The 23,411-nt window shown below is 39.0% G+C and overlaps 1 protein-coding gene and 1 long non-coding RNA gene across 8 annotated transcripts in view; one reads left to right on the top strand and one right to left on the bottom strand.

Annotated features, from left to right (window-relative positions):
- Window positions 1-23,411, top strand: part of ARHGAP26 (Rho GTPase activating protein 26) — a 404,595-nt gene that overhangs the window by 226,396 nt on the left and 154,788 nt on the right. For all 7 annotated transcript variants that reach the window (XM_045819338.1, XM_045819331.1, XM_045819324.1 and 4 more), the window contains exons 13-16: window positions 4,908-4,973; window positions 8,906-8,980; window positions 20,441-20,528; window positions 22,183-22,241. In XM_045819338.1, the coding sequence (XP_045675294.1) occupies window positions 4,908-4,973; window positions 8,906-8,980; window positions 20,441-20,528; window positions 22,183-22,241 (288 nt within the window). The remainder of the gene's footprint in view (window positions 1-4,907; window positions 4,974-8,905; window positions 8,981-20,440; window positions 20,529-22,182; window positions 22,242-23,411) is intronic.
- On the bottom strand, window positions 269-23,327 carry LOC123806314. The gene is made up of 3 exons (XR_006783478.1): window positions 23,187-23,327; window positions 4,817-4,958; window positions 269-422 (listed from the first exon to the last, which is right to left on the bottom strand). It is a non-coding gene; the product is annotated as an uncharacterized LOC123806314 (long non-coding RNA).

Here is a 23,411-nt window from a genome sequence, read left to right as displayed (position 1 = left end):
ATATGTGCCCTTGAAGGCAACCAATTGATGCTTCTCCCTCACATCAGTGTTTCTCTCTTTCCCTTCCTCTCTTTCTATGAGCAATGAAAAAAAATGTCTTCAGATGAACATTTAAAAAAAAAGCCACTTCTGTCTACCTGGCCCACCAAACTCCTTCTTTTAGACATGAAAATAATTTGATCGAATCTTGTAGTATGTTCCCTAAAGAGCAAAACCATCTGTTTCTGGATTTGCCCTGCCTCCCTGGCCTCAGAGTTCTTACCGCAGGTACGGTAGCACAAACCCCCGTGGTCTTACAGGCATTGTCCTCCTATGCTGCCCGGAGACTCTCCAAGTTGACCGAGTGGGAGTCCACCTCTCCATTGTTGTCATGTTCTCCATAGAACTTTGGAAAACAGGTTTGTGTGAGCTGGGCCCTTTCTCTAAAAGGCAACAAAGAAACAGGGCTTCAGAAGTTGAAATGAAAGATAAGGGGATGACACATTTCCAACTTGGTGGGTCAGCCTGGGTATTTGGTGCACTCTCTCTGAGTATTCATTATTTGGCAGCTGTTTGGGCTGCCCTGTGCGTACACCTGGGCAGGCTGAACCTGGGGCTGAGGAAGGAAGATAAGCTTTAGCCAGTGGATGTTGAGCGTAGGAGGCACAGTTCCTGCAAGGAGTCATCACAAGTCAAATTAAGGGAAAAATGCAAGCCTAGTAGATATTTAATGAGAGATTATTTCTAGAGATTATAAGGATACAGAAATTGCAAATAAATCCCTGACCTTTTCTGAGCCTTGGCTCAGTGCAAGAGCTGAATCACCTGCTTGAGGGGATTAAGGAGAGCCGATTCCATCTGTCGGGCTGCTCAGACTTTTTGTGTCATTAGTGAACTGCTCCGTGGTGATGGTGTTCTAAACCTTTTAGTGGAAACTCGATTTTCAGAGTAGGAGATCTCAATTAACTTAAGATTAGGAACCTGCTAGGCATAGATCAGGACTAATGACCTGCTATGTATGCACTGTAGTCCCTATCATATTAGTGGTACTCAGTCCATGTTAAATAATAAAGCAGTTGTTAATCATCTGTAACCTAATCATGACGTCAGCGGGAAATTCAGGTTGTTGAGAGCAGAAGTCAAACCTGTGTGTGTGTGAGTGTAACAGACACAGAGATGGAGAGAGACTGAGATGCAGGAAAGTGTGGGGCTGCAGGCAGTGACATAACTCACACCAGTTCTCGTTTAGAGATTCAGAGCATGATACTGAAGCTGTACTTCACAAGTTTCTTGTTGGGCAAAGTGCTTTGATATGAATTCCATTTCTTAACATAGTTTTTAACTGTGATAATTATCATCACCATGAAACTTGGACACATTAAAGGGCAGCAAAGAGTTACCTTGAGCTTTTATGTTTGGCTTTGCAATATATAAGCATTGTATACATTTGAACTAATATATGCTAATAAATACTGTGTTACATGTGTAATGTGTAAGGCCTTTATGTGTAACATCTGTGTAAGATTTATTTAAAGAAAAGGGGTTTGCTGGTTTAGAACAAATTGGAGAACTTCTAATGTTGGGAAACTCCAAGGATGAACATTTACTCAGATTTTTGGAGGGGTTTTGCTTTGCCATGTTCCAAAAGAAGTAATTGTAGTTAATGTAGCTTATTAGAAGTTAATTTTTTTCTGGATGTACATGGAAGGTGCTCTTTTCCATTACTTATTACTTACCTAGGAAGGGCTCTGGCTTCCCACAGTTCCACATGAACAGGTTCAAGGACTGACTTGCCTCTGTAAGGATGACCTAGCTCTGTCCATATTTCTTTAGCTACTTGTGCTGATGGCTTTATGAGCATGTACCTTGCAAGTGGGCTCATTGCTGTCAGCTGCCAGATTATTTCCAGTTTTCCAACTTTAATCAGTGTTCATGGGGTAAGGAAGCAAAATAATTTTTGGTCTGGACAGAAAAGTTCATCAGTTCCATGTTTACAAACCTACTCTCAAAACATCCAACTTTGGAACTCTCCTCAGCGGCTCCCCAGAGCACTGTGCAGAACAGCAGTTCTTTCCCAAACTTCTTTCACAGTCATCCCTATGCAAGAACCTCTAAAGAACCTCTCCAGAGAAGAACTAAAAGGCTTCAATGGACTGTTATGAACATTTTGAAAACCTCCTTAACAAATACAAAAAAACCTTGACAAAAAACCCCCTCTGACAAATACATTCTAGTAGGCTCTATTCTAACTACTGTATAAAAGAGTGAAAACCCTCCCCTGCACATGAAAAGATGCCCAAGGTACTTAGTCATGAGGGGAATGCAAATCAAAACCACAGTGAGATACCACTTCACACCCACTAGGATGGCTATAATAAAAAAGACAATAACAAATGTTGGCAAGGATGTGGAAAAATTGGAACCCTCATCCATCGCTGGTGGGAATGTAAAATGGTGCAGCAGTTTAGAAAGCAGTTTGGCAGTTTCTCAAAAAATGTTAAGCACGGCATTACCTCATAACCCAGCAATCTCACTCCTAGGCATATACTGAAGAGAAGTAGAAGTGAAAGCATGTAGACAGATGTTCCTAGAGCATTTATTTACAACAGCCCAAAGTAGAAGCAACAACTGGTGAATGGATAAATTAAATGTGGTATATCCAGACAATAGAATATTATTTCATCATGAAAAGAATGAAGTATTGATGTCACAACAGAGACGAATCTTGAAAACATTATGCTAAACAAAAGAAACTAGATACAAAAGACCACATATAGTATGATTCCAGTTACATAAAATGATCAGAATAGGCAAATCTACAGAGACAGGAAGTCGTTTAGTAGTTTCTGGGATTAAAGGTAAGAGGGGGAATGGGGAGTGACTACTAAGGTGTGAGGTTTTTGTGGGGGATAATGAAAATGTTATAGAATTGATTCTTAACTTTGTTAATATACTAGGAATTAATGAATTGTAAACTTTAAGTGGGTGAACTCCATGATATATGAATTATATCTCAATAAAGCTGTTATTTACAAAAATCTTCCCTTAGATTCTAATAGGTATTTGGCTGTGTATTATAATTTAAGTTTGGGAAATGTCTGTGGCATGAGTGAATTGAGTTTCATTTGGAAGAATAATTTTGATCTGGCTTACAGCTTCCAGTCAAAAAACTAGAAATAACACAATTTGCCAAGTAAACACCTGGTTAATACTAGAAAAAGTGAGCGGTTCAGTTAGTAGGCTCTTTACAGCTTTAAGGGAATAAGAACAATGGTTTTGTATCATACTTGTTCTCCAGGGAGAAAAACACTGTTTTCCTTCTTTTCTAGTTACTTTACTTACCATCCTAGAGACCAAGTGTGTTAAGTACCACTAAGCACTAAGTATGCATGTGAGAACAAGAGCTATTTCCCTTTGGGAAGAGAAGTTTTCAGAAATTAGCATTCCTTTCTAGTTTGATTTGGGCAATTGTCAGTGATTTTTTAAAGGATTTTTATCTTCATTGGATCTACATTTACTCAGACATTTAGAATTGGAGAAAGATTCCATTTGGATTAGATCCAAGATGAGTTCAAGTTCTGCTCAGTTGTCATATTATACACATTTATTTCTTGCCCTGGGATGATGACAAATCATTTCTAAATACTCACCCTCCTATTTTCTACCATTTCCTTCTCTACTCTGAATATTTGTTTGTAGAATGTTTGGTCCTGATGCCCTAAGAGGTCAAAGATGAACCCCTTCATAAAGATTAGTGCATACATCTTATCACGGGGAAACCAGAGTGTGGATATGAGTTCTGGTGGATTCTCAGCTTTGTTGCCAGGATGGAAATTAGTTCTGTGCTGTGGAAAAAGTTGCCGTTGTTGAGCATTTATTTTCTGAGTAACACTAGTGGGTTTTAGAGCAGGTGGAATACTGTAACCACCTGCCAATTCACCACAAGAGGATGACTCTACTTACTGCCTTAGGTCTTCTTCTTCAAGTAGCTTCTCTGTTTTTGGCTATTTTGATTTTTCTCTGGGTCTTTTTTTTCCTAGTAGACTGAACAGAATTTTACTTCTCTCTTTAATTCATGGTCACATTTAAGGAAGTTAGGTCACACAGGGAGAAAAAAATGGGACAATTATAATAGCCTAATCAATAAAATATATTAAAAAAATAAGGCAGTTAGGTCACACGTGTTCTGGGGTAAATCTCTCACGTATTAGACCTACATCTTTGGTTAATATATCTAGCTTTGCCAAGTTTCAGCTTCTTCATCTGTAATATGGGGCTAATGATGGTATCAGCCTAGAGGACTTTCTAGGAAAAAAATGAGATAATCTGTGTCAAGCAGTTGCCCAGCATTTATTGAACACTTAATTTATGCCTTTTAAAAATTGATTCTAGAGAGAAAGGGGAAGAGAGAGAGAAACATCAATTTGTTGTTCCACTTATTTATGCATCTACTATTTGTTTCTTGTATGTGCCCTGACCAGGATCAAACCTGCAACCTTGGCATATTGGGATGGCACTCTAACCAACTGTCTTACCTGGCCAGAGTTAATTTATGCTTTTTGAAGGGGACCAACAAGCAGTTAGTCCTTCAGCTCCTAATATTAACCAGACAGTTTAAAGGATGCCTAGTTATTCCTTTGGTAAGGTGCTCTTCACTTTATACTGCAGTTTCTTCAGCTGTACATTTAAGATAAACTTGCAGAATTAAATGGGATGATATACACAAAGCACTTAGAACCATACCCAGCATGTGGTAAGCTCTCAATGAATACCAGCTATTTTTTAAAATCATTCCTCTACCATTAGTGGGAAAAATTAAAAGGATACATGGCCATACCATGGGACTGAGTCATCTTGGATTGGTCATGCCTTGTTCCAAGGTTGGTTTGCACTGCCAGCAACTTGACTCTCTTCTCTTCCTCTTCCAGCGGCACAGTTGGACATCATTGGCTTCAACATTATCAAGAAATGCATCCACGCTGTGGAAACCAGAGGTAAAGTAGTTCAACAGATGGCATTATTCTCAGTGAAGGTCACACACCTGGGGAGGCGTCATACTGCTACCTGCTATTTTCCGACTTTAAGTGACTCATTTAATTTCCCAAGTGTCATTGCCAATGTGTTTTCATGAGCCGTGTTGCTCTGAAGCAGGGCCTCTTAGCTGATTTGGTGTCATTGATCTCTTTGGCTGATCCAAAGAAAGTTTTAAACATATATGTATCAAATGTGTGGGATTGAAAGGAAACCAGTTACTGAAGTTCAATTATTAAAATATTAAGCTACAATAATATGTGTTATGATGTAGTAAGATGTTTTTCTTTGTTAACACTTTATATAACAAGTTATAGTGGTGGGTTGATAACTGGCTTAATCTGGAAGTAGTAATATTTCAAGATGTCTGCAACAATTGTAATATATTATTGATAGTATCTGTGACTTCTGACCAAGTTGCAGGTACTGTTAATCTACTGTGATTTGTTGCTTATATCATAATGGAAGGGAAATGCTTAATTTTCAGTTAGAAGTTAGTGCAAACAAAGATGTGATTGTATTCCTAAGTTCATAGACACCCTGGATTCTCTAGTGAATCTTTTAGGGTCCATGGACCCCAGGTTAAGAACCTGCTCTGGGGAGTTTGTTGCTGGAGACCATCCAGGTGTTAAGAATGGGTCAGGCCCCTAGTCTCCTGTAGTGGCACTGTGGTCAGGCCCTCTCTATTACACTTCGACCTCTCCAGGGTCTGTAGGAGCCAGGCATAGAGACCAGGGATGTTGTTTCATCCAGGTGGTCTCCATCCCCTCTTCTGAGATCAGCACAAAGGTGATTCTTCATTTCTGACAGTTTGGAGCTTTGAGTGCACTGGTCTGTTGAACCTCTTAGAAAAGCTGATAACTATCTTTCCACTGGGTTTGATTTGAACCATTTTCAAATGTGTGAATCTTTTTTATTCTATAGCCTCTTAGCCCATCAGCGCTTTTTATTTGTTTGGAAAAAGTTCTGTCTTTTAAAGCAGGATCCATAACTCTTTCCAGTTGAGAAATATAGGCATCTCTATAAAGGCTATAAGTCATTGAGCAGAGGGGGAGAAAAAAATTAACTTTGTAAGTCTTCTCCTATCTATCTTGTCAAAAAGTATTCTTTCCAATGTATTATTTTAATGTATACTTACATTTTTAAATGTTTGCTTATTTTGACTATACCTTCCTTCAATAGAAAATTAAAGCAGTTTGCACAGATAATATAAAATATAACCAGAGAATATAAAATAGAAGTAGGTGACATTTCTGGGAATAATGGGTCTTGAGGAAATAAGGACATGAACCAGATTGAGCTGTAAGGCTGTTTACAGAAAAATATCATCATTAAGGTGAAAAATCAGAAACTGACCAAATGTCTCAAAATTTGGTTAAATCAACAGAGGTACATTTATGCAATAAAAATACCCTGAATCACTAAAAATGCAGTGGAAATATATTTATTGACACCCAAGATTTTCATTATATATAGTAAGGAAAAAATGCAAGTTATAAAACAGCCTGCCAAATATGAACCAGCCCATTCTGGGGGTGACGGGAGAGGGGAGATTCATTCTTGTACCTGTATCATGGTGTTATCTGTTTTCCATAACTACAGTTTCTCAAGTTTTAAAAGTAGATATAACTACGGTAATTTTTCAACAGGCATTTTGAAATGCTTTTCATTTTAAAATAAAGAATGAGATGTAAGAGATACAAGATAGAGGCATGAAAGTGGAGCCAAAGTGAGTTCAAAACTAAACTCCCCTCCCCTCAACTGCCCAACCTCATATGCTTGCCTGAGGTGGGCCACCTGTCTGTCACTCAGTTTTCAGCAGCCAAAACAAAGAGAGAAACCTAATCATTTAAAAACCTTCAGAGTCTGTGTGATGAATGCAAACCCATACCTCAAGAGGATGACTTTTTTCTGATGTCAAGCCAGAAAATATACATGATAAATAGTGAGGAAGACGAAGGTCACCAGTTGGCTTGGTCCCTTAGCTTCTGCCTGTGAAAATGATGTTTTAACTTCTGAGTAAGTTCATTCAACACAAAGAGGACATAAGGACAAAGTGAGTCATGTATTTACGTAAATACATGAAGGAACTGGCTGTTTCCCTGCCGCAGTTCATATACATACACATATAACTGTGATGGCCAGAGGTGACCAGAACCCCATGCCCTCTGGGGCTCATTAATCATTGCCCACTTGAAGCTGGGATTGTGTCAAGTTCCAGGAAAGCACAAGGACGAAGGAAAGAGATAACACTTCAGAAAGGACAAGCCCTTCACGCCCCCACTGAATAATGGTTTTGCTACCGAGTAACTTGGGGCCCTTCCCGTGGTTGTTGACCAGGGTCTCCTAGCCTGTGAACCATGCAGGATGATGGCCTGCTCTCCTAGGTCTGTTTTAGCTGTAGAGCCCCCTCATTGCAGACCACTTGCTTCTATTTGTGAGTTCCGTTTCTACATAGGTCTTGTAGAAGATACTGCAGAATCAGCTTTTCCCGAAATTTCTTTCAGGAAATTTTGTTTTGGCCCCAAAGTAGTGGCTCTGATGGAGCATAAATCACTGTTTTATTTGTTCTGTCCTGTGTCATATACTGACCTGGGTGCTGGACATATAATGGTGAGGAAGACAATCACTGTACCACGAGTTTATATTGTAATTGTGGGGGAAAAGACAAGAAACCAAAGTAGAAAGATAATTTTAGATATTATTAACTGCTATAAATAAAAAAGAAAAAGGGGCCAGATATGGGCCAGCAGTGTTGGTCATGGAATGCATTAGATCAAGGAGGTTGCTTTTAAGCTGACACCTGAATGTTGAACAGATCTGGGACAGGAGTGCCTGGGTGGAGGGAATTCTGTGCCAAGGCTGTGACTGGGGGCCTGAGCTTGATACGTTGGAGTAACAGGAGGGCCACTCTGTAGCATAGTGGAGTGGTCAATGAAACGGGCTGAGGCCAGGCCTGTGCTCGATTGTGTAGGGCCTTGTAGGCACAGTAAGGTTCGATTGTGATCTAAATGCTATGGGAAGCCATGGGAAGGTTTTGAGAAAAGAGAAGGTTTGAAATGATTTATACTTTGAGTTTACTTTGGCTAGTGGTTGAAAAATGGACATCAAGGGAACAAGACAGAAACCAGGAGACCAGGTAGTTGAGAGGTACCACATATGATGGGCCTAGGACCAACAGGAAGAAAGTCATTTTATATCTTAGTCTGAAGTATCATCCCCTTTTGTAAATGATACAGTGGTGATCTCATCTGTACTTAAATGAACAAAGGACTGAAGTGGGTTAGTTTTTGGTTCTTTGTTTAGGTGTTTTAAGGGAAACCCCTTCCAGTCTAGTTGTACATTTCCTTGGGTTGAATGAAGATGGTCCTTCTTTTTCTTTATAATGAATATTTTCATTACAAATGAATGGATTTTCTAATTTTTCAGTTTTGGCTAACATTCTCCAAAATTTAAAATGTCCTTAAATCTCAATATTTTCATTTGTATGTGAAAATAAGTTGTGAAGTGTTTATCCTTTTCTGAAGTATGAATTTTTGTCATGTCATTTTTGGCTTTTTAAATTAAAACACCAGTTAACTACAATCTATTTAAAGTATGTATTTTACATCTTTCAAAACTCTTCAGATGCTGCCTTTGGCAAGGGAAGAGGAAGGTTTCTTTCCCCTCTGCTGACTGAACTAACATGAGGGCTGAAGTGTGCAGCACATCCGTGAAATCCTAGACAGCTGTACCAGTTGCACTCCTTTGCTAAGAGCAGAGCTGAGTGACAAGGGACTTTAATTAAGGCGACTTTTAGAAGGACCGAGAAAATGAGAACAGTACCTTTGGCTGGGTTGGCTTGACTCGTGATTTGATGTACCTCTAATTAAATCATCACTGTTTCTCTTCTTAGGGATCAATGAGCAAGGGCTCTACCGAATCGTGGGGGTCAATTCCCGAGTGCAGAAGTTGCTGAGTATCCTGATGGGTGAGTGCGCACTGGCTCTGCCAGACAGGCCCCAGGGGACACGGAGAGGGCATCTCTGAAAGGTCGCCAGGTTTGTGTGTGTGGATAGCCCACAGGGAAGGAATCAGGGTGTTCCAAGAGGTAACTCTCAGAAACAAGCTGCCTCACTCACCTGTTTTCATGACTGCGGGGGTTCCTGGGAGGGGCACTAAGTGGAACTGGATGAAACAAAAAGTGGCAAATCTGAGATATCAATCCTTTCTTTTTTCTTTTTTCTTTTTTAATTTTTTTTGGATCTTTTTATTTATTTGTAGAGAGAGAGGGAAGGGAGGGTGAAAGAGAGGGAGAGAAACATCAATGTGTGGTAGCCTCTCACGTGGCCCCCACTGGGGACCTGGCCTGCAACCCAGGCATGTGCCCTGACTCAACCCTTTCTGTTTGGAGCCTTGGCCACTGCCAGTCCCAAGGACACTAGGTTGCTCATGTGACCACCACACCTCTGCTCTGTCTTTCATAGCTCATGAGTCCCTCTGTCTTCTCTGGAGACAGGCATTTAGTGGGGCACACCTAATGCCTGAGGAAGGGCATCCTTCTAGCCCATAGAGGACCTCTGGTGTCATGTTCCCTGTTAAAGAGAAGGTGTCATGTGACTCCCAGATAAAATATATATAAGCAGATAATTCTTCTGATTCTCTTTGCTTCTAGATTTCAGCCTAGTCTCTCATCTGAGCAGCAGAACCTCTTATGCAGCTGGCTGATATAAATATGAAGCTACTATCTGTGAATGTGCCATGTTCGGATCAAAAACCCATGAGCCAGTGAGCCAAATTTGCATAGGCTGCAGATTTCCTGTATTTTTAGAGATATGAATGCAGCCAGCCTCAGTGAGTCACATGGATCTAAATGGCAAACAGATCAGATTTCACAGATCAGTGGCTGTTATTTATCCCCATGGAAGCCCAGCCATATACTAGGAGAGACGGACCATCACTCAGGGTTCCCGGACTCAGTGTCCTGGGGAGGGGCACTTCTCTTGTTAGTATTTGTCATTTCTTTTGCCACTCCAGTTTCTAAAAATAGTTTTCATATGTAAAGAATTGTCCTCTCTTGTGTCTTGTGTTGATGAGAACAACTCTACCTCTTTTCGAGAGGGCTCCTTGCTTCTTGTAGGTAAAATTATACTATATTGCTAATAACACTGAAATCTTTCATTTGAAACTATGATTATTTTTAAGGTACTCCTTGGGAATCTGTTTTTGGTTCAGATTTGGAATATGGTTAGTTTTTTAACAAATTAACTTTTTATTTTAAGATAATTATAAATTCACATATGGTTGTGAGAAATAATATAGAGAAATCCTCTGGTCCATTACGTACTTTCCTCCAATAGTAACATCTTGCCAGGCTGTAGTACAATATCACAACCAGGGTATTGATACAGTGGAGATGCAGAACAGTTCCATCACCATGAGGATTCATTGTGATGGCCTTTCATGGCTATAGTCATCTGCCTCACCCCCATCCGTAACGCCTGGCAACCACTGTTCTGCTCTCCATTTTTGTAATTTTGTCATTTCAAGATTATTGTATAAATGGAATCATATTTCGTGTAATCTTTTCTGATTGGCTTGTTTTCAATCTGCACAATTCCCTTCAGATTTATATCAATAGTTATTTTTTTAATTGCCAACATTTGTGTACGGGTTTTTTTATATGAACATTAATTTGTTTCAGTAGGACAAATACCCAAGAATACAGTTCCTGGGTTGTATGAGGATATGGTTAATTTTTGAAAAATTATAGTGTAAGGAAGAATTAAGAGTTTAAGTAGTCAATCCTCAATCTTTCCATTTCTGATCAGAGCTGCAAATTTTTATGGAACGTCTGCTGTCTGAAGCAGATTGCCAAGTGCTAGAGATGAAACTTTAGAAAGATTCATTCCTTGTCTGCAGAGTGTCCAGTAGGAGGGAAATATGCATGCATATGAAAGCTGTAATGTAAAATATGATCCTGGTGCCTAATATGGACTGTATTTGGGAGATTGAGTATGGAGAGAACAGAAGAATAATTTAGATGCAGGAAGTAAGAGCAATGGCGTGGGGGCAGAAATCAAGCCCTGTGGTGGCTATAGCAGAGATTACTGATTTAATTTCATTTTAATACTTGCAGGTACTCAAGGCTGGGACAGGGGAGTTAAAGCTGAAAAGCTGAGATGGCCCCATTTGCTGCAAGGAGTTTGTTTTTTTCCTTCTGTAGGAAGTAAGATGCTATTAAAAGTTTCTAAGTAGTGGATTTGTGTGGGTTAAGACTATTACACCCAAAAGTGTCAAGGCAATTTAGAATAATTTAAAGGAAAAATAAAAGGCCTTTGTTTGCTCACATAACTGGTCAGTCCGAGATGGCAGGAGGATCTAGGTGCTCCAGGGACATCTTTACATTTGTGGGAGCCTTCTCTATGCGTTTGCCTGGCTTTTCATTATCTGTGACCTCTGCCTGTCTTGGTATTCTTCACTGGAATGTCCGAGAGAGTCCAGTCTCAGCAGTCCTTGGAGCTTGCATCACTGAGAAGAGAGTGTCTTTCTTGACAGTTTTGGCAGAAGTTCCCAGGGTGGACTTTGATTAATCAGTATAAGGCCATTCACATGATTCATTTCACAATCTCAAGCCAATCACATGATCTACAGCAGATGGATCCAGATGGCTTGGATCTTTTGTGTTTCTCTGGTAATCCTGAGCTATCTCTGTGTGGGTGGCAGAGGGTAGGGTGGGGAGGGGGTTTGTCTGTGGAACCTTGTGCAGGATTACTAACAGAGTGATGGAGGAGTGCTTTCCTGGAATGGCTACTGGATGATAACAGAGTTTTTACTAGATCAGATGCTAGTCTGAGGAGGATAACACTGACAGCAATGTGGAGCATGCATTTGATCATGGAAAGATATTGAGGAAGAAGACAGTTGCAGTAGGTTAGGCCAAGCATGCCCTATCAAGGGCTGGACCAAATAGCTGCTCTGAGGTCAGGAAGAAATGACGGGCTCAAAATGCGGAGAGGAAAGCAACATGATTTTGCAACCATCGGGATACGAACAGGAGAGCAGAAGGAGATGAAAGGTTTCAAAGATGACAGATTTTTCTGTAAGGCAACACTAATGAAAAGAAATGTTGACATTTTAGATGGGTTTGCTAATCTGAAAGAGAAGCACCTTAGCTCAGTCGTGCTAAGCGAAGAGTGGTATGAAAAGATCTTGTTTTTATCACTTTTCTTTGTGGCCCTTGAACAAGATATTTGTCCTGTTTTCTTCTTTACTTTTCCTAAGGACAGACATAATCATGAACATCTGAGAAATGTCATGAAAAACTAATAACTAGCAGCTGAAAGTCACAAGGCCAGCTGCCTCTGCCAGGAGGACACTGCAGATAGACTAGAATCCAAACTGAGGTTCAACCAGAGCTGAGAAATGAACACAGTGCAAGATCTAATCAAAAGTGGAATACAAAAATAATACTTAATGTAAACTGTATTTGAAAAATAAAAAAAAAACAATTAGAGAATAGTATCTGTGAATCTCACTACCAGTTACATTGAACAGTGTGGATCTTGGAATTGAGGAATCACCCATTGGGCCAGGGAGACTCCAGACCCGAAGGCCAAGCCCCATCTCCCTTCCCTTTTGTGAACATGCTGTCGTCTTCATAAGTTCTTGGCAGTGGTACTGGAGTGGGTTAGCCAAGAGTATAAAATAAATAAGGCTCCTGTCCTCCCAAACCTCTCCCTGTGATGGCCGGGCCGAGTGTGAACCATTCACTCCCTATTCCTGTATTCTATATTCATTGGCTGCCTTACTATAAGCAAGATTTGGATTATTTGTCAGAGTCTCTCAAAAGTGAAGTAGTGTATTTTTGTTATTTAAGGTATGGGTTAAAATTAAGTAAAACCAAAGACTTCCTTTGATCACTTTGAGTTTACTGTGTGCACTCCTAATGCATTGGGGGTTTTAGGTGGGAAGAGGGAAGATAGGAACCAATGATTTGAGAACGCCTTCTTTTTACTGATTGGGATTCCTTAAGAAAGCTTGCTAGAATTTCTCATAGCAAATGCGGTGGAGCCTCATGCTTCTGTCACACCAAGAGCTACCCTTGACCCCTCCCCTCTAGCAAGGGGTCATTGTCTTTGAAGGGTGAAAAGGACTCTGGGAGACTTGCAGATTCCTGGAAACAGAGCAACTTCCGTGTGGGTGCTGTTTCGTGTTTTTCTCCCCCTGAATGTGAAGCGAAGATAACTCTTTTCAAGTTTTAGTTTAAAGTTTCAAAAATATAAATCAGCTATGTGTTTGTTCAGTAAATGCATGTCTTTCTTCCTGTATATATTTTAAATAGCTTTTTTTAGATTAAAAGTTATAAGTTGTCATAGTAGGAAATTTGAAAGTTAGAAGAAAATAACAGTCTTGCAGACCAGAGTTAACCTTTATTGACCGTTTTATCATACCACTATCACCTTTTAAATATACTATCCTAAAATTTAATATAAAAATGATTTCAAAATTGGAATGGCACTACATATTTACTGATTTTTAACAGGCTTTTTCCATGTAGTAATGTAGAGTGTCTATTTCCTGATATTATTCAGGTACTGCTGGAGTATGACTTTTTTTGGCCATGTATTCAGGAGATATACTGTAACATTTTAATCAGTCCTCTAGTCTCGGATATATAGACTGGTTGCAATTCTTTGTCATTCTAGAAAGTACTCAGATGAACATCCCCATTGGGGCAAGAGCACTTTGGAGTTAGACAAGTTACTTTTCCACTCTCCATCTGTTTAACTTTACACAAGTTGTTTAAACCTTCCTGGTCTTCTGTCTCGTTGTCTATAATAATAGTCACTGTCTCTCTAACAATGTGAGGATTAAATGAAGAGATGTGCATGGGTTGCTGCACCCAGAGCCTCCACATGTTAGTGAATGCTCAGCTATTACTATTTTTAATTTTTATATGCCTATTTAATTATTTCCTTCATGTTTATTTTATGATGTTGACTTGCTGGGTCAAAATTTGTACATGTTTTCAAGGTTCTTCACTGATATTCCCAACTTTGCTGTCAGCCAAGTCTGAGGAGAGTATCCTATACCTCACATCCTTGCTGTCTTTATTACTTTTTTGCATATTAATTAAAAATGTATTTTTAAACAAATCTCATTTTTATTTAACTTTGCATATCTATAAATCTAGGTGAGTTTAGACATTTTTCCTAGGTTTCTTGCTGAGTTATGTTTCTCCTTTCATGAAATGTCTGTTTGCATTTTTAGCCTGTTTTTCTACTGATGTAGTCATGTTTGGATGGTGGGACCTGTTTAGATATGGAGGCTATGTTAAATATATATATTTCATATTGTCATTTATCTTGAACATTACTGTTGGTACTTTTTGTTTTGTCTTATGAATATTTTATATTTCTACGAAGTCCAATCTTTTACAAAGTCAGTCTTTTTCCTAGGTGGATTATATGTTAAAACACCTTCCTTGTTCCAGGATTGTGGAACTTTTTTGTTCTCCTTAAAACCCATGTGGAATTTATTCATTTACAGTGGAAACTAACTCTCCTTTTCCTCAATTACTTATTCGAGTGACTGTTAACCATATAGTGAGAAATTTTCCCCCTTTTCACTTTTATTTTTTAAATATTTATTTATTTTTAGAGAGAGGGGAAGGGGGGGAGAAAGAGAGGGAGAGAAACATTGATCAGTTGTCTCTCACACGTGCCTCAACCGGGGACAAACCCGCAACCTAGGCATGTGCCCTGACCAGGGGTTGAACCAGTGAACTTTCACTTTGGTAACCTTTTGCTTTGAGGGAAGATGCCCAGCCAACTGAGCCACACAGGTCAGGGTGCTTTTCATTACTTTAAATATCACCATATAGTCATTCTTTTGCACTCACTTTTGAGGTCTGATGAAGGAGTTTTTACATATATTTTTCTAAAGAAAAACAAACTCTTTGTTTGTTTGGTATTACACAATTCTCAAAATTTAAAAAAAAATACATTATTGCCACTTTGCACATTTTTAATGTTTGTTTTTCTTCTGATACTTTGCATTTTAGCAAAAATGATCAAACTTGTGCCCCATGTTCATGTCTTTCATTTAAATTTCTCTTGGGTTGATTTTTTTATTTGCTGTTTATAATGCAAGTTTTAATTTTATAAGTGAATTTTCAGTGTGTTTACTAACTCTACTTTATTTAGCTGTTTTCATTTCTCCCTTTCAGCTGTTCCCTTTATTTCAGTCTGTTATTTTTTTTTATTTGATGTCTTATTTCACAACATTCATATTTTTCTGAATTTTATTTAGGGTACAGAACAGGTGCTTTCTAAAAAAATTTTTAGACTGCTTTGGTCTCCTATTTTATGCCAACAAGTATTATGTCAGCTTTTTTAAATCTTCTGTTTAATCAAAACTAAACACAGAGAAGTTTATCTTTGTGGTTAAATTCACTGTGGATACTTGTAAAATTGGATGGCTATTGTACTTGATTCCATCTAACTTTCTGGCGTTCTTAAATCTTTCATCTAGAATGGTCCTAGACACCTGAATAGATTTCTCATTGTTCCACTGTTGGTAGTGGTTCTGGGAGAAATAGAGTTTATTCCTGGTTAATCAGAAGTGTGCTGAGGTTCTTTCCTTGTCACTCTCATGTTTCTTTTAGGACTTTCCCCCTTCTGGGTTCACTTACCTTGATATAAAGGGACACCCTCCACTTCTGTCCCCAGTCTAATTTCACTGCCTGGATTGTAAACTCAAGACAATTCTGTCCTCTCCAGAAAGCAGCTCGGGTGCTAGGATGGGGTGGAGGCAATGCAACCTGGCATCCCTCTCCAGAGGGGCTTGGACTATGTTTTTGGGTAGGCAGAGGACCCTGGCCGCCTATCTCATTGTTCCCGCAAATGGGGTCACTCTCACACCTAAATATAATGGTACAACCTCTGAGGGGCTGGTGAGCAGTATATTTCAAAATTTAAAGTGCACATACTCTTCGACCTAGAAATTCCACTTTGGGGATTGTTTTCAAGAAGTAAGACATGTAAAAACATCACTGTTTATCACAGCCAAACTGGGGAACAACCTTAATTTCTATGAATGGGACATTCAACTATAGTGCAGTGAAGTGTACTGTGAGGTAGATATGTTTGTGTGCTGATATGGAACAATTTCTTAAGATAGTGCTCAATGAAAATTGCAGTGCATGGAATGAATGACATGTCTAGTGTTCTTCTGTTTGTGTTTTTAAAAAGCCGTATTCATATTTTATATGTCTATGCATACATTCTTGAGATAGTACACACACACAAAACTGATGATAGCAGTTGCCTCCAGTATAGGAAAGGCTTACCTTTTTGTGGATATCTATTTGTTTTGCTTCAATTCATTTTTTTACTGTGTGCATATATTACCTTCTCTGTTGAAGGAGGAACAATTTTAATCTGCCTACATTATATTGTGTTATTAGGAAATGTAGGAGTTACATAGGTGACTTTCCTAGTCATTTCCTCTAAGTCCCTAGTGGATTTGTCAGCAACATAACAGGGGACTAGACAGATCTTGGGACTGATCCAGGTGACAGTTCTAAGACCACCTCCCTTGTAAACACTGCTCTCAGTCTATGTCTTCTGTTTTTCCAAATTCATGTGGGAGTGGGTTAGGGAGGAATGCACTCATTTTTCTTTATCCACACGATGCCTTTTTGTTCGCCAAGCTGCTCCTCTAGCCTAGGTCAGTTTTACTAAGGACTGCAATGGTCAAGTGATGTGGCAGGGAGAAGAGGATTGAGTTCTGAAGAAAATTTTACATTATGTCTCTGCATCTTGTTCAGATGCTACCAGGAAGTTTCTTTCTGTAGGTGAGCAGAGCATTGGTAGGCAGGTATAGAAATCAGTGGTGCTTTCTGAAAATGAGGTAGCTTGGTAGGCTGTCTTTAATTTAGTTTGAATATAAAATGAATTAAAATGGACGTGCTCAAGTTATGAGCTTTGCCCCATTGGTGCTATAAAAAGCCCTTTAGCCGGGCTGTAATTTGACTCTCCTGTCTGTAATGTTACACGATATTCCTATGGTTACAGAGCCCTAATAAGTGGAAGCTAATCATTAGTTTGCTAAATGTGGTTCATGGAACAGTTCACAACTCCCAGACCTGCCAACTGCTGCTTGTTTAGTGTCATGTTCGCTCTTCTTGGGAAGAAGTGGGTTTGTTCCTCAGAAAAATGTACAGTAACGTTTGTCTCGCATCCAGGAACCATGCAGTGTGGCAGCTCTCCATGTGTCTTGGTCATGGGAGGGGAAAAGGTCATACTAAGCAGAGTGTTTGGGTACCTACTCTTACTCGGAAGAAATCATTAAGGAAATATGAGATGACAAAGCAAGGAAAGAATTAAAGCTGCTGAGGTTTTGGATATTTTGTTCACTTTTCAGAAATTTGTTGTGATAGAACTCTATGGAGGCTACTGTTGTGTGGGGCCTAGAGAGAAAATCATGCTCCTTGGTTTCATATGACATGAGAGACTTCATTATTGCCCAGAGTCACCTGCAAACACATAGAGGTAGATGTGTTGCCTTTAGGAGCCAGATATGTTATGAGCTGGGGCCCTTTCTTCTCTGGTGTTCCAGTATGTGTCAGGGGAACACACTAAGAGCAGTAGGTGCCAGCTGGATTTGTGCCTTCACCTAGGGATTAAGCCTAAATCCTTAAGCCATTCATAACTATTTGGTTTCCTCCTACTAGGATGCAAGTGAATTCTTTCCCAGTGCCCACTTGTGACTCATTCCTCTTTCCAGCTGGAAGGTGTTGGCCCTTTCTTCTTACCCAGAGAGAGACAGTCCAATACCTTTTTTCTTATCCAGAAAGACAGTCCAGTGTCTGTCTCTACTTGCCTGCTGTGTTGTTTAGATCTCTTTGGCTCATAAAAAACAAACAAAAACAGAAAACCTGACCTCAAGTGGCATAAGGAAAAAGGACATTTATTGGTTCACATGACTGAAAAGGCATGGTGAGATACAGGGGCTCAAATAACATCATCGAGACCCACTTTTTGTGCTTTTCTCATCTCTGGCTTTGTTGGTCACACTCACTTTCAGGCTCTGTGTTGGCACTTAGAGCCATTGCAAAACCTTCCAGGTGCAAGCCCAGCAGGAAACAGCAGATCTCCTTTCCTCTGTCTGCTAGAAAAGCCATGTAGTTCACTGTGATTCAGCTGTCTTAGGTCTTGGGCCAACCCTAAACCAGTCCAGGGGTCCAGAGAGAAACTGTGCTTTGATTGGTCTGTCTTGAATCTCATTCCCCACCTCTGGAAAGGCAGAGCCTCACCTGAGCATTTGGAGTAGGTGTGAGGAGAGGGTAGCAGCAGCCCAAATGAAAATGGGTGTTGTGTTGTGTTGTGTTGTGTTGTGTTGTGTTGTGTTGTGTTGTAGAAAGGAAAGGGAATGGGAGATAGGAGGCAAATCACTAGTCTTTAGTATGAGGAAGCTGGATTCTCCTTCCAGTACACTGAAAAAAGTCTCCACTTCCTGCTGCCTTGCTAGCAGAATATGGGGTTCTCCTGGTTTGTGAAGCAGGCCATATTCCCCAACATCTCCTTAATTTTCTTAGCTGTGTGTGTGCAGCTCAGGAAGACTACAAGAATTATCTTTTTAAAAATAGCATACAGCCCTGGCTGGTGTAGCTCAGTGGATTGAGTGCGGGCTTCAAACCAAAGCATCGCAGGTTCGATTCCCAGTCAGGGCACATGCCTGGGTTGCAGGCCACGGCCCCCAGCAACCGCACATTGATGTTTCTCTCTCTCTCTCTTTCTCCCTCTCTTCCCTCTCTAAAAATAAATAGATAAAATCTTTAAAAAATAGTATATACTTATTTTAAAATACACTTATTTGTTTAAAAGTCCACATAAGAGACAGAAGACATAATCAGAAGCTGATATAATTATGGTGGCTCTCATTGCATTTATTGGTTTAAAACAATTTTTAAAAATATATAAAAGTAATGGTATCAGGTCATTCTTTAGAAAATATAACAGCTGTAATTCTGCCAGTATTAGGTAGGAATTTCACGTTTGAACGTAGCTTAAATTAAAAAGGAATGGTTGGATTTACAGGTAGTTAAAGGTTACATCCACAGATAAAGGCACACAAATCTAATTGAACAAAACAAAACAGAGATGCATTTTTTTCAGATTCAGCCTGTGGATTACTAGTGTTCTGCCCTTGGGTTAAAGATCAAAAAGCATGAGCCCACAGTCGAAAATCCAGCCCGATCCAGCACGCAGTGCTTATTCTGTTTTTTTTATTGCCTTTTTTTTAAAAGATGAGCAGGTAATCAGATACCCGAGGTACCTTAACATAAAAGATAAAAACTAAAACACACACAGAAATGGACAACCTTAAAAAACATAAAACACTGAAAAGAAAACTACCATTAATATCCTTAGAGAGATAAGACAAGATTTTGCATCCTTCAAGCAAGAGCAAGATGCTATTATAAATGGACATTAAAGAAAAAAGAACTCTTTGTAATAAAAAAATGTATAACAGATACAAGATAATAAGAGTAATGCTGCAAAGGTGAGAAAAGTCCCTGTACAGCTCATGTGAATGCCCCACCTCTGACTTCCCCACTGCTCAAAGTCCGTATTTTGGGGTGTTCAGCAAGGAAAAAGTTTAGAGATACAACAGAAAATAAATTAGTGAAATTCAGAACTTCTCAGCAGTTTTTGGCTATAAAAAATAAATAAAACTAACAGGGTCAAGTCATAGTTTAGAAAACATAAAAACCATAATTCTATCACTCTGACTCAACCACTATTTTAATTTTACAGCATTTCCTTTCAGCTTTTGTTCATTTGAATTTCTCCCAAACTTTGAAATCTTGATTTTTCTTTTTTTGCTACATGATTTTAAAATTACTTGATAATTTAGACATTTTTCTTATTGCTTGATAGCCACCATTATCCCATAAAAGCGACATTGTGTTAAGTAGATCTACCATAATTAAGTTAATCATTTTGTATTATTGGACATTTAGGTTGTCTCTTTTTTAATGTTTTTCTACTAGTATATGTTAAACATGTGGGTGGTATGTAACTTTTCTCATGTCTTATTGTCTAAGAATAGATTGTGTAAAGTGGGATTACCAGTTTAAAGGATATACATAAACATTTTTATGACTCTTGATACCTATTGCCAAATTGCTTTTCAAAACTGCTGCATTTATTTCTAATACCTTCAGCAGATTATTGAGAGGATAAGTTTCATTGAATTCTTGCTAATAGTAGACATTTGAATTCCTAAACATTTTCCTAATTTTTAAGAGGTAAAACATAGGTGTCCTTTTGTTTTAATTTGGATTTCTGTGGTTAGTAGTGAGGCTGAATGCTTTCTGTGTGCTTGATTTTGTAGCTCTGTTTTCTTCTCTGCCTCATGCATTGTCTTTTCTTTGTTTTAGACCCCAAAACAGCTTCTGAAACAGAAACAGATATCTGTGCAGAATGGGAGATCAAGACCATCACTAGTGCTTTGAAGACCTACCTAAGGTAGGGACTTTCCATTAGCAGGGCAGAGTGCCAGCTCGTTATCAAGCAATCAGGAAGAAAGCAGTTTTATTTTCAGTCTCCAGAGAGCTGTTGGGTGGGTGTTTGAGATGTGGAAACAGCTTATGTGTGGGTGCAGTAAGCTCAGCTGGCCAATCCGATTGTAAATCATCCATGGTTGATAGGTTGCCATTGTGCAGTGGTGCCATGAGTGATTTAGGAGGCTTTGTTCTTTATGAGAAGCTACTATGACAATTAACCTTTAATAGAACCGAAGATACCGTATTTCCTGAAATCCCTGAATACTCTATTAAGAAAACAAGGAATCCCACCCCATTGTAGTGTGAATGTATGATTATGTACCCTATGTATTTTGATAGATTTGTGCATTGCAGATTAAATATATTATTGACATTGATCCTTAAAAATGAGAACTCAATGGAACTCTTTTAGACTCCTTCAGCTTAAATTGGAAAATGTCACTTTATTGGGGAAGAGACTATTTTCCCATAATAATATATGTGATATTCCTGCTGCCTGCCTACACGTCCCTCAGTTATTAAGAAAGTAGGTAATTGTCTAGCCGCCTACATCTCAACTCAATTTTAGGAATAGATTGAAATTTATGATGGACTTGAAGGGTAGGCACACTATTGTTCTTTACTGTAGTTTTTACACAGGAAGCTGGGGGTCTAGTCTTAAGCAAAGAGGAGAACTATCATCATGGGTTGTGTAAGCATTTGTACAGGTTCTGTGACCATTCTCTTGGCTCAAAAACAAAATCAGAAAGTCACAAAAAAGGAGTTGGTGATGCAAGTTTTATTGGCTTTTGGAGAATTGATGGAAGGATCTTGAAGTCAGGAAGAAGATGTAACGCAAGTGATGACTAAGAGTTAATTAAGGGATTTGATGAGCATAAAATAAAATCTGAGCCAAGAATAATGTATGGTCTGTTGAGAAGCTTATTATTTGGACTATCAGAAAAACCTCAAATTTACAGTTTAACATATTCATTGAATATTTATACACTTAATACTTCCATTATAGTTTATACAAAACCATATTGTAGAGGTTCACATGTAGCACTACTTTTTACATGTTGATGGTGATTTGCTAATAAACAGTAAGTCTAAAATAGCAGGTAAAATTTTATTGTTTCATGCCTAATGTCAGGGGTTCTAGCCCTTTGGCATTCTTGAGCAGAATTCCACGGTGAATTTGCCACAAAAACACCTACAAAAAATCTCTCATAGTATTTACAGATGAACTGATCGTAATAACAAGGTGCTGGGAAGATGAGAGTTTAAGTACAGGTATTTGCAAATGTTTAGCTAGTTGCCTATTTCTCAGACATATTTTAAAATGCTCTTGTTGATGAGTGAGTCACTGCCTAAAAAGGAAACCTCTTGGTTTGTGCTAGACTTTTTTGTATCAGTTGTGACAACAAAACAGTTGTATCCATTTCCTTAAAAAGGAGGGAGAATTAAAATTTCAGGTAGAATCTCAGGATCTTTCAAAGGGAGACTAAGTTGAGTTGCTGTTGTTTCCCTGTGTGTCTTTGAGAAATGTAATACAGTTTGGCAGTCTCCAGGCTACTATTTAGAGAGAATACGACTGTTTTTTATTAAGCTAACTAGTGTGTAACCTTTTATTCCAGAATGCTTCCAGGACCACTCATGATGTACCAGTTTCAAAGAAGTTTCATCAAAGCAGCAAGTAAGTTTTCTATTTTGTCACAGTTTTAAGGGGAAGGGAATAGAGTTTTCTATTTCAAAGAACAGTCAGGATCCCAAAATAAATATTATCTAACACTTCATATTCTGCATGTAAACTACCCACACACACCCATGAGTTCAACACAGAATAAAAACGAAACCAAACTGGGATTGCCGAGGGCCTTGCTACTATGCTGAATTTACAGTGCAGGAGAGAAACTTCCGAAGTGTGTTTCTGAGGGTGGGGAGAGGACAGGAAAGCAAGTTTGCCTATCTAATTTTGATTATTGGCATTCTAACTCCTTGGGTTTTTCCCAGCCCTTAAATAACATTTTACAGAATGAATCAAATTTTGCACATTACCTAAATTGAGCATTGGAAGTGTTTCCCTGAATGTGACACCATTTATATAACTTCTCAGTCTGCTTTCTATCATGACTGCCATTTACAGCTTCTAATCATTCTTCAGCTATATCATCCAGGTCTCTAGCATCACATTACTGGTATTAAAATACATAAGGATTAGGTGCGAGCTACCCTAAGTATGCTGGAATTTGTCTACGTGGGGCATGCCTGCTGTAGGGACAGTGAGATTCTCTATCAGATTTAAATCTGGCATGAAACCCCACAGTGCTATTACACCCCTAGTCTGTGCCTCTCCCTGCTTGCTTTATGTCTTCAGGGTTTGTTTACCCTGGTAGCTACTATTGGCCTAATTCCGTAGCAAGTAGTGTTCTGATGGCTGTATCTACTCATAGTTTTCCCCTTCAAACAGGGAGGAGAAAGGCATGGGAGAAAGCTAGGAGTGAAGATAGTGTTTATGTGATATCTTTCCCAGAGAAATTCCAAACCCATAGCAACCATTTTCTAATTAAATCTCACATCAGTCCTATAAATAGGTATGGACTACCCTCCTTCTGCTTCCCAGAAAAATGGAGCCACTTACCCAAGTTCAACCAAGAGTACACAGCAGACCGTGATTTAGGTTACAGGTTGGCAGAAAGATTCACATATTTACGTGCCATTTCTTTCTTCTCTACCAGGCTGGCTGTCACACATGGTTTGAGAATAACTGGACATTGCCTTTGATTTCTTTGACACTATCATGAGGCATTTTGCTATTTGAGACCCTTGTAATGTTGTTCACTTATGATTTGTTTATCACTTACTG

This window comes from Phyllostomus hastatus, unplaced genomic scaffold, assembly GCF_019186645.2.
Source record: "Phyllostomus hastatus isolate PE091 unplaced genomic scaffold, TTU_PhHast_1.1 phas_contig_150, whole genome shotgun sequence".
Classification (NCBI taxonomy): Eukaryota; Metazoa; Chordata; class Mammalia; order Chiroptera; family Phyllostomidae; genus Phyllostomus; species Phyllostomus hastatus.
This window is presented reverse-complemented; position numbering and strand designations above follow the sequence as displayed.